This window comes from Pseudonaja textilis, chromosome 1, assembly GCF_049901715.1.
Source record: "Pseudonaja textilis isolate UNSWEBS1 chromosome 1, rPseTex1.2, whole genome shotgun sequence".
Lineage (NCBI taxonomy): Eukaryota > Metazoa > Chordata > Lepidosauria > Squamata > Elapidae > Pseudonaja > Pseudonaja textilis.
In genome coordinates this window covers 330,729,307-330,740,093 of record NC_141990.1, presented here as the reverse complement: position 1 = coordinate 330,740,093, position 10,787 = coordinate 330,729,307, and the positions used below count along the sequence as shown (strand labels likewise).

Sequence of the window (10,787 nt, the reverse complement as noted above, 5' to 3'; positions counted from 1 at the left end):
TGTAGTCCTCAACTTAAAACCATTTGTTTAGCAACCGTTCAGTTACAACAGCACTGAAAAGTGACTTACCACTGGCCCTCATGTATACTACCGTCACCGCACCTTTCCTTTTGCCTTTTTTTCACCAGCTAACCTCCCACACCTTCCTAAACATTAACGTAAGTTAAAAGATACTCAGAACTAACTTAGAAACAAATAACTTGGAATGATGGACATGTGTTTACAATAAGGGTCTTCAACCTTGGCAAGTTTAAGACTTGTGGACTTCAACTCCCAGAATTCCTGAGCTAACATGACTGGAGGAGGAATTCTGGGAGTTGAAGTCCACAAGTCTTAAAGCTGTCAAGTTTGAAGAGTCCTGGTTTACAAGATTATAAGTGGCTAAACCCTGTGAGTGACCAACACAAAGAAGCCATGAATGCCTCCCTCCCCCAGCAAACCCTGTGTCCTTCAGATCAATTGGGACTATTAATCCCCAAATTCCTAGTCTACCAGAATTTCAATTCAAGCTGAAAAAAAAAACCTTCCAAAAATACAGCTCCCTGTTCCTCAGACATGCACCAGAGGGCACTCACAACACATTTTGGGGATCAGCTGCCTCAAGGGAGCCAGAGACCAAAGTGAACCCCACCCATTCCCCCCCCCCCCAAAAAAAAAATCAGGCAAGACATTTTTTTTCATCTCCTGCACAGAATTTTACTGCACTGTGGAATGTGATATATCAAGGGAGGGAGGGAGAGAGAGAAAAAAAAAAACAGAGAAGGGGCATAAGAATCCCTCTTCAAAACAAGAGACGAGCAGGAGCCAATATTAACATAAATATGGTAAGGGAGAAAAAGGAAATGCTGCCATGGGAAGAGGAAAGAGACCAAAGCCTGTCTGGGCAAAGTTCAGTCCAAAGTCTATGGCAAATCCCAAGGACTGAGATCGGTGGCTAGTTGAGGAGGAGCCAGTCTAGGCTCTCCAACCACTCCACCTCTGAGATCCTGTCACTTTAAAAAAAAAAATCCCATAAAGGAAGGGTATCCAGAGTTCAAAGGCACAAGACTAGCGATGCCCCGCCCCCTTTCAGACCCCGATTCTTTCTTCCCTTTGTCGCCCAGGAAGTCCTAGTTAGCAACACTACGGCTGCGTCCATATGTTGTTGCACCCAGTTTGGGAGGGCCATGAAAAGGCTTCCCCCAGCGTCCTTTTAACCCCCCCCCCCCCAAACTTCCCTCGAACTCGTATGAAGGTCCTGTCCAACGTGCGAATGCATGAGTGGCGGGGGTGCACTCTCCTCGAAGTGGCCAAGTTCGCAGGTTGCGCTTCGGGGTGGAAGCGGAAGGGCGCGGGGGGATGTTCCCACGCGTCTCTCCTCGGTTCGCGACGCCTCCCCAGCACGGAGAGCGCGCCTGCTGAGGACGGGGGTGCCTCCCTCTGGCGGGTCGTCGAGGCGCGTCGTCGGAGGGCCTCGGGTGGGTCCCCTCCTTTCCCTGCCGAGGGGCCCTTCAGTAGGCCGGGACCTGGTGGGGCTGCTGCTGCTGCTGCGGTAGGAGCTGGCAGCCGCTGTTGACGTGGCTGAGAACTTTCTGCTTGAGCTGCGCCACCTGCTCCCGAAGGAGGTTGGCCGTCGAGGCCAGTTCGGTGTTCTGGTTCTTGAGGCTCTTGACTTTTTCTTCCAGGCGGGAGATGCGCTCCAGCTTCCGCCGCCGACACTTGGAGGCCGCGATGCGGTTGCGCAGCCGCTTGCGCTCTGCCTTGATGCGCTCCTGCGTGTCCATGTCGATGGGCGACAGGGGCGGGCTGTCGCCGAAGCTCGCCACCTCCGGCACGATCTGAGGCTCGTCCTTGAGCGACGGCGGCGGCTGCAGCCGAGGGTGCGCCTGGTAAGCCCCCTCGGACGAAAAGCCGGCCGCGCCGGAGAACGTGCTCAGGTTGGCGTACACCGGAGGCTCGACGGGCGGAGGCGGCGGCGGCTGCTGCTGCTGGGCCAGGCTGGCTGTTGGCGGCAGCTCCCCGCCGACCGGGCCCGCGTTCCCCAGCTGGTTCTGGTTGTGCAGGTCCTCCAAGGCTTTCACAAAGCCGGCAGCAAATTCCTGCTCGTCGGGGGCGCCGCCACCGCCGCCGCCTTTGGGAAAGTGGAACTGGGTGCCGCCGCTGGTCGGCGTCGTCGTCACCAAGCCGTTCGACTGGATGATCAGGCGCTCCAGCTCCGGCGAGGCCAACTTAAGAAGGCCCAGATCCGGGGAAGTCAGAAGCGTCTGGTTTTCCCCTGGCGGCGGCGGCGGCTGTTGCTGCTGCGCGGAAGGGGCGGCATGGCCGGAGGGCGCCTTCAGGCCAGACACCACCTGATCGCTCAGGGCCAAGGCCAAGCCGTCTTTTTTCATCATGGTGCCGTCGAAAAAAGGCTGCTGGAAGTTGCTGCTTCGGGAGGAAAGCGCTGTCGTCGATGCTGCCAGAGCGCTCAACACATCATCATGGTAGAAAGGTATTTCCATCCTCTTCCCCCCCGCAGGCCGCGGAGGGGAGGTAGCCACCTATGGTCTCCGCAGCGGAGCGCTCGGGAATGTAGGACGGGGGAGGGCCCCCAGTTGCGCGCCCGACGTGAGGAGGAGGAGCGTCAGGCTTCTTCCCGGACAGCGCTTTGTTAGACGACGACGCCGAGAGCCGAGCCTAATCACCTTTCTCCCCGCGCGCGTTGAAGACGCTCGTCTTCCTCGGGGAGGTCACTTTATACCTTCCGCCGGCCCGATGAGCTCACCGTAGACGCCTCCCATTGGCTGCAGATGACGTCTGGGATAGCTGTTTTGCATATGAGGGCGGGGCCTATGTAGAACTGCGTCCCGCAGCCTCCTCCTCTTCCCCCCCCCCGCCACTCTCCTGGTAGGCCTCGTCTCCGAGGCGACCGGCTCCATAAACTGCATACAACAGCGCGCGGCCTTTTGGGTTGATGTCATCTTGAGGCCGGCCACGCACGCGGCGCTTGGTTCGAGGTGGGGAAGGGGGAGGAGCTCGTGCCCTGATTCTGCTCCTCGGCCCCGTTGCAAAGTGAATTTTGTAAGCTCGGTGCAGATCGGCTTTCTTGCAGCTGCACGAACGGAGGAAGAGAAAGGAAAGTGGGGGTACGGGGGAGGGTTCCCTGGCCCCAGGGACTGCAAACCGAAACTCATAACCGCAAGAAACAGGAAAGAGTAATGTTTGAAACTGCTAACGTTTATTCATATCAAGGATGCTGATTCTCCCCTCTTTTGCGTATGAGGGTTTTTTTTCCCCCCTTATAACTCCCGATCCTTTTTTTAATGTACGGATGTTATCAGATCGGTATGATTCAGTTTCCTTGAATAGCTGAGTTTTGTTACAGGGAATCTTTGACTTAGGACTTAATTTTTTGACTTAGGTTTAGAAAAACTTGATTTAGGACCGACCCTCACACTTAGGACTGTCTCCACATCCTTGTGTTCATGGGATCAAACGTTGGGTGCTTGGCAGCTGGCATGTATTTATGATGATTGCAATGTCCCAGGGTCACATAATTATCATTTGTAACCTTCTCAATCAGAATCTGCCAAGCAGAGTCAATAGGGAAATGCTTAACAGTTGCTTAACAACTGTAGCAAAAGAAATAAAATAGGATGCAACAACAACCCCCTTGTGAGGTGAGTTGGGCTCAGAGACAGAGACAGAGACAGAGACAGAGACAGACTGGCCCAGTCATCCAGCTGGCTTTCTTGGCCAAGGTGGAACTTGAACTCATGTTCCCTTACTTTCTAGCCTGGTATCTTAACCACTAGACCAAACACAATGCTGCAATATTCAATAAAACAACTATGTAAATAAGGGACATTAAATATTACATTTTTATGTAAATAAAAATAAGGGGCATCAAATGGAGGAAACCTCAAAAAAACAACACTGCCATTGTGAGTGCCATTTTGAATTTTTGGATATCCCTAACACTAGGCTACCAGGGATGGTCATCCAAACCAAACTAAGTTCACTGGAATTGTCCTAATTTAAATTGGTTCTTGAAAATGAATCAGGTGCTTCCTGTGCTTTTGGGGGTACGAAAGCATGGATGCTCCATGAACATCTGGAGAAAGATGTCTATATATTTAGCTCTTGAAGGTCAATAGGATTCAATAGAATCCCAAGACAAGCCCTCAACCGTTTAGGGTTGGTCACATTGGAAATTTTGAAAACATGGCTGACAGTTTGCAAGTTCACACAATGGTTCTCACAGTGAATGCTAGAGGTAATAAATCTGGACTACAATAACCTGAACATCTACTAGATGGCAGATGAAAGCACCTAGCAGCTGCCTAATCTTATTTATTAGATTTTTATCCTGCCTTTATAAATTTTATAAGGAATTCAAGCCAGCAAACATACTATTCCTTCCTCCTATTTTCCTCACAACAAACAACCCTGTGAGATGGGCTGGGCAGAGAGAGTGATTGGTCTATAATCACATAAGGTGGACTAGAACTCAGGTCTCTTGGTTTCTAGGCAGCACTTTAACCGCTAGACTAAATTTACTCTCTTTTTAGTCCTACATTAATCATTGCCCTTCAAGATGCCAGCTTTCCTTTCTTCTTTTTTCTTGGCAAAGAAGACTTTCTAACAAAGCACCTGCCATTTTCTTAGAGTGCACATGGTGCCCAGAAACATCCTTAAAAATAACAGATACCTCTTGTGACTGGGACTTCACTTTATGGCAAGCCATTTGTTAGATTTAAATAATTTTAAATTAGAGCAGAAGTAAGAAACAAGAAAATATCAAAAATCCTCCTTGGTGGAGTTAAATGTTCCATTTTCAGCCTATGCTTTTCTCAGGCTAGCTAACGATAAGTATAAAAATTTCATGTTGGGTCAGATGTAAGGTAAACTAAGAAGGGAAAGTTGAAAACAAATCACAGAAACTGGAGGAGTCAATTTTCCCCACCCCTGAAAGACCAGCAGTATAGAGGGAGGGGTTCCCTTGGGAAGGCTTGAATGATGGCGGGGAGGAGAAGAGGGTTAACCCATAGCAGATGTGAGGATTTGGCAAAGATCCTCTTTTTCTGCAATTTGAGTCAAAGCTGTCAGCCCTTCTGTGCTATGAATTCATTAGGCAAAAGCACAGAAAGAAAAACAGTGCTGGTACAATTAATTCCGTATGATGGAGAAAGAAGCTCACTCCTCTGTGATAGAGAAGAAAATGTCTTCTGCTGGATTTTAGCCTATGGATAAATCCCACTTTGTCTGGTGTACAAGGTATTGGCTCCCAGTTCTGCTCCAAGTAAATAGATGGGGCCCGAGGGGGTTAATAGAGTTGCCTAACGTCAGGCTGCTTACTTATTTTCCTAGAACTCCAGGTCTTGTGGGGAGTTGTAGAAAACACTGACTGCAAACTTTAGAACCGTCCCGAAAGGAAGATGTGAATCACTCCCACTCAATTGCAGCAGAGATACAGAATTTAAAATGCCATTTGTCTGAAGAGTTAAATGCCCCGAAGTCCAAAGAAATTCATGGATCAAGTTGGAATTGGAACTCATCTTCCTTGCACTGCAGAAGACCTGTCAGTTTTGTTGAGGAGGTGTGGAATGGTTCTTGAGCATGGGGGAAAAGATTGCAGTTTATAACATTTTGCATGATTCGGAGATCATGGCTCACAGTGACCATTAATGGCCATTTTCAAAACAACAGAATTTAGATCACCAGATTAAATTGGGAGGAAACTCAAAGCAGAAAACAGTGCAGTGTTTCAGTGCATCACTAATTAATGGAATTCAGTTCTACATGATATGTTGAGGACTACCAGCTCAGATAACCTGATAAGAGTATTACATTAATGGAGAACTCTGCTTTTGGTCTTTCCAAGAAGGATTGGGCTAGATAGATGGAACCATGATGCTCAATGAGTAGTAAGTGCCCCACATTCTTATAAATTGTGACAACTACTCATACTCCTTCCCTATAATTACTCTCACAGCATGCATGTAGTGTAGATAGTACTTCTGAGGTTTAAAATGTAGGTAAATTGGTATAGAGGAAGCAGATACCCTCAATCTTTTATATATAACCCTAATTCTGTACAGTATCTCCTGCCTTCTTCCTTTGTTCTAATTTTGTTGAAGACTAAGAAATGACACTTTGGCAAGTAGGAAGAAATGGTAAAAGTTTTTCTTCTCTCTAGCAACACAAACATTGTCAAACTGTCCCATATCTAAACTGCATTCAGGTTTAAAAAGAAATCTCCAAAGGTTTCCTAGAGCTTGCTTCATATTAAACCAAGAAATTTGCTAAGTTTCAGCCTGGTGGTGTCATCTGATGAAAGTAGAACTGCCAAGTTATCAGCAGATGGTTGTTAGAAAGCAGCATAATTCATACAATGGGGGTAGGCACTCTTTCAGTAGATGGAAGCTTTACTAAATTGGATGCAATCTGGAAAGAGACAATAGTGCAAAATGGGCATATTTTCACTGTTTTATTTGAAGAAAGCATATTTTTGCTGTTCAAATTAATTGAATTTACACTGTAGGTTTAACATGTTTCTTACCTCAGAGGATATTAAGAATGTTCACTGCTTTAAGTTATTTATATGAAGTGGAATAAAAACCTAATAAATTAATAAAATAGCAAGACCTAGTGCAACTGAAACTTAGTGGTATGGTTTAAAGGGGAATCGGGGCTGCAAAGAGAAACTTCAGAACAGGTGGTTACTGACTGCTGATTCCAGCAGATCAGGTTACTAGTTAAATTTTTTTTTTCAGAATTGGCAGTAGTCTTACTCAGCTCATCATAATCCTTCCAACCAGAGGTGGTATTCAGCAGGTTCTGACCAGTTCTGGGGAACTGGTAGCAGAAATTTTGAGTAGTTCGGAGAACCGGCAAATATCACTTCTGACTGGATATTTTACAGTATCCTTCCCCTGCCATGCCCACCAAGCCATGCCCACAGGACTAATAGTAAAAAAAAATTGAATCCCACTACTGCTTCCAACGCATTATTTGGATGTGCTTGATAGAGCTGGTTTTTGTATTCTTGAGATTAGAAACTTATTTTTAAATAAAAGCTGGAATTTTCTGCCTTTAAATAGGCATCCAATTAAACACAGATCTAGAAATATTTTCAAACATACATACAGCCCTTTATTTCAGGGGTCTCCAACCTCAGCAACTTTTAAGACTTGTGGACTTCAACTGCCAGAATTCCTCAGCCAAGTCCACAAATCTTAAAGTTGCCAAGGTTGGAGACCCCTGCTTTATTTTTAAGGCAACCAAGTCAAATGGTTGCTGGCCACTTCTTTTTTTGGTGTGGAATTCCACAAACTAGGAGGAGTGTTTTTCGAGCTGCCTTAATTTGCCAGACTTGTCTAGTAGACAAGGACAGAAGTGATCTTTGTAGGCCCATTTGAAGCTAACTGCACTCTTCTAAACCATCTGCTCCCCTTGGCTCGAGGTGTGTGGCTAAGACAAAAGAAAAGCCAGAAGCACACAGAGAGGTGGCATTTGGTAGATTGGGTGGGATGGGGAGACTTAAACCAGCTGCCTCATATGGAACTGATTAGAAAATATCCTGGACTGATTGCCTTTATCCAGACAAAGAGGAGCAGTCTCTAGCACCATGGACAGTCTTGGGGGGGGGATTGAAAGGCTTATCTTGGAAGAAATCAGGGTGTGCATCCAGAAAATATGTTTCTCTTTTGGGAGTTTTGGTTGTCTTTGAATATTTCTTTCAAACCAGCCAAAATCTTGAGAGATAGCCAATAAAATACAGCATGCTGAATATTATATTCTGCCCTGTTGGTCGTGTAGGTCAGTTTCACTGAGAATGATTCTGGAGGATCTGTTTAGATGTGAAATTGTGTTGTGTGGCATTTGGAGGACCTCTGGTTTCAGGAAATTCATTCTCCCCCACCCCCTCCACCTAACCCCAGGAGATTTTGTATTTCTCCCAAACTCAGACCACATGTTCTTTTCAGTGGGGAAAATGTAATCTCTTCCTCCTCCTACACAGGAAGAGTGGCAATGAGGTCTGTGTGCAAACATGGGTTTGGGTGAGCAAGAGCATAAATGCCCAGAGATCACCACAAATTCCCATGCTCAAACCTTGGTTAAAACATCTCATGTGGAAGAGGGGAAGTTCTGCCTCCCTAAATGGCTGAGCAATCTCTGCCAGTCAGAACAAACAGTTCTGGACAAGATAAACTCGTGGTTGGATTTGCAATGAAATTGTTTCATGTGCATGATACACACAGTAACATACTGTTGCAGGAATCTTGCTGGCTAATGCTGGCTAATGCTAGATGCAGGCTTTTTTTTTAAAAAAAAAAGGCAGTTTGCTTCAGATGTTGTGCTAAAAGATGCCACATCATGGTTAGGAGCAGAGATTTGTGCCATGTTTTCTGTTGGCTTAGCACGTTACAGTAGTACCTTGGTACTCAATTGCTTTGAAACTCATCAGATTTGGTACTCAATGCATTTTGATGTGAACATTTTATCCTGGTACTCATCATTTGTTTGGTACTCAATGCACCAGCTATAACTTGTTGGTGTCAGTGTCTTGTGACTCACTACATTATTCCTTATGGGTATAATGCAAGGCTGGCTGAGGAATTCTGGGAGTTGAAGTCCACATCTCTTAAAGTTGCTCAAGTTGAGAAACATCAGCTCAGTATTTTCAGCGAAGCAAAGCCCTGGTGGATTATTTAATACACCATTATTAAAAACCTTGGGTTACAGTGCTACTTCAATCTGCTGCCAAAAGAGGGGAGGGCAGAGTTGTTTGTCGAAGTGCTTCACACTACCCTTCCTTGGTTCCTGAATAATCCCATCCATCAGCTTAGGTTGCCAAGTCACAGGCCTGTTAAAGGGCAAGACCAATCATGTCACCTTTTATTGCCATTCCCTTATAGCCATCTGTGAATGGACTGATGCCAAGTTCCAGACTTTCTTTTCACTGTGTGTGATCTGCTTTTTAACAGGCACCAATCCAAGTTTGGTCCCTGTAGGCATTGGTGCTTGACATTTTGTCTGTTCTGAAGCCATGAAAGCTTCCAGAGCCCAGCCAAAGACAATCACCTTCCTAAATTGTAACTTTAGCAGCTTAAAAATAATGATTTGTGCATTGAAAAGAATTAAACAGAAAGCAAGGCCAGCTGTGGCAGTAGCAGGTTTTTCACTGTCTTGAGTGGACATTGCTAGCTTGGAATGAGCTCTTGGCCTGATGGGTGGAGGGCACTGCTCTTCCCTCCCCCATTGAGGTCAGGTTCCAGCAGGGGCCTCTTTGCAAAAGGATCCTGCCCCTGATCAGTTTAACTCTTTGCCAGCTGAAACCCCTGCTCTGGTGCAGGAGAAAATTAAGCACAGCACACCTTTTGGTCAGGAAGAAAAAAAGTAGGGGGTGTGCATAAGCACCTACCGTCTCTGTCCTATTGTTTCTTTTATTTTTTCTTATAGGTATCTATCTCATGTATTCAAAACTATGTTTATTCTTAAACCTGTATCTTGTGATTGACAAATAAAATAAATAAATAAAAATGTTAGCACAGATGTCAGCACAGTATGTTTACTCATATTCTGGTCAGCACAAAACAAAGATGTTGAAACACTAGAAAATGTGCAAAGAAGAGCAACAAAGTTGATAAAGGGTCTGGAGGCTAAAATCATATGTTGAACAGTTGAGGAACCTAGGTATGTCTAGTCTATCGAAGAGAAGGATTAAGGGAGACATGACAGTTGTCTTTCAATACCTGAGGGGCCATCACAAAGAGGAGGTGATTGTCTTATTCTCTAGGGCCCCTGAAGGTAGAACAAAAAGTAATGGGTAGAAGCTTGTCAAAGAAAAGATAGTCTAGAGCACGGTTGTCAAATTCACGGCCCGCGGGCTGAATGTGTCATGTGCTGGCCAACCTGCATGGTTTAGTGACAATGCCATGACAACATGAGTTTGACATTTTCCCACAGAGCAATTAATAGCTTGCCTCATCCTGGTTTACTCACCCACTGTAGGTTTGTACAACAGACTACCATAAATGGATTGCACATAGTGAGTTCAGTGTAATTGGCTTGTTGGCAGCTCATTGGCTGTGTTCACAAGACACCCTGAATCTCACACTGAATCATAAATGAACCTCATGGGCTGACTTTGCATGACAGATTAACTAGTTTGTGGCTTAAATAGAAAGTGTGCTACAAATTAGCTGACCATATTTTAGCCCAATGTTTCTCAAATTTGATAACAAAAGAGCCAATATGATCTATTGGTTAAGGGACCAGCCTAGTAACCAGAAGGCTGTGTGTTCTAAATCTGCCTTAGGCATGAAAGCTAATTGGATGACTTTGGACCGGTCACTCTCACTCAGCCCAATCCACTACATAGGAGGAATATTAGGTATCTTCACCACCTCGACTTCTCTATAAAAAAATTAAGGAGGGATAAAAATATTTTTTTAAAAACTTTTTAAAGACATGTGGACTTTAACTCCCAGAATTCCCTAGCAGATTCTAGGATTTAAGTCCACATATCTTAAAGTTGCCAAGTTTGAGAAACACTTGTTTTAACAAATACAGCAAAATCAACCCTTTCGTTTGTCTATGGTTGAACTGCATCATGCAAAACCAGAACGTTGGGATAACTGTGAGTAAATCATGATTTAGTTATCTAGGAGAAAACATGCGAACTTAACCTCAGCTATCGCAGGGCAGTAAACTGCGGGGAAAAGAAGGGAAAAGCCAAGAGGCCACAAGGAGTTGGGAGTTAGCAACCTCAGTGGTACATTGTTCAATTATGATTAGAATAGCATTGTATTATTAGTAGAAGT

At 45.4% G+C, this 10,787-nt stretch overlaps 1 protein-coding gene across 1 annotated transcript; it reads right to left on the bottom strand.

The window, feature by feature from the left end:
- Positions 1-670: 670 nt before the first annotated feature.
- On the bottom strand, positions 671-10,379 carry JUND (JunD proto-oncogene, AP-1 transcription factor subunit). The gene has a single exon (XM_087922841.1). The coding sequence runs from the start codon at positions 2,478-2,480 to the stop codon at positions 1,491-1,493; it is 990 nt and encodes a 329-aa protein (XP_087778967.1). The 5' UTR covers positions 2,481-10,379; the 3' UTR covers positions 671-1,490.
- Between the last annotated feature and the right edge of the window lie 408 nt (positions 10,380-10,787).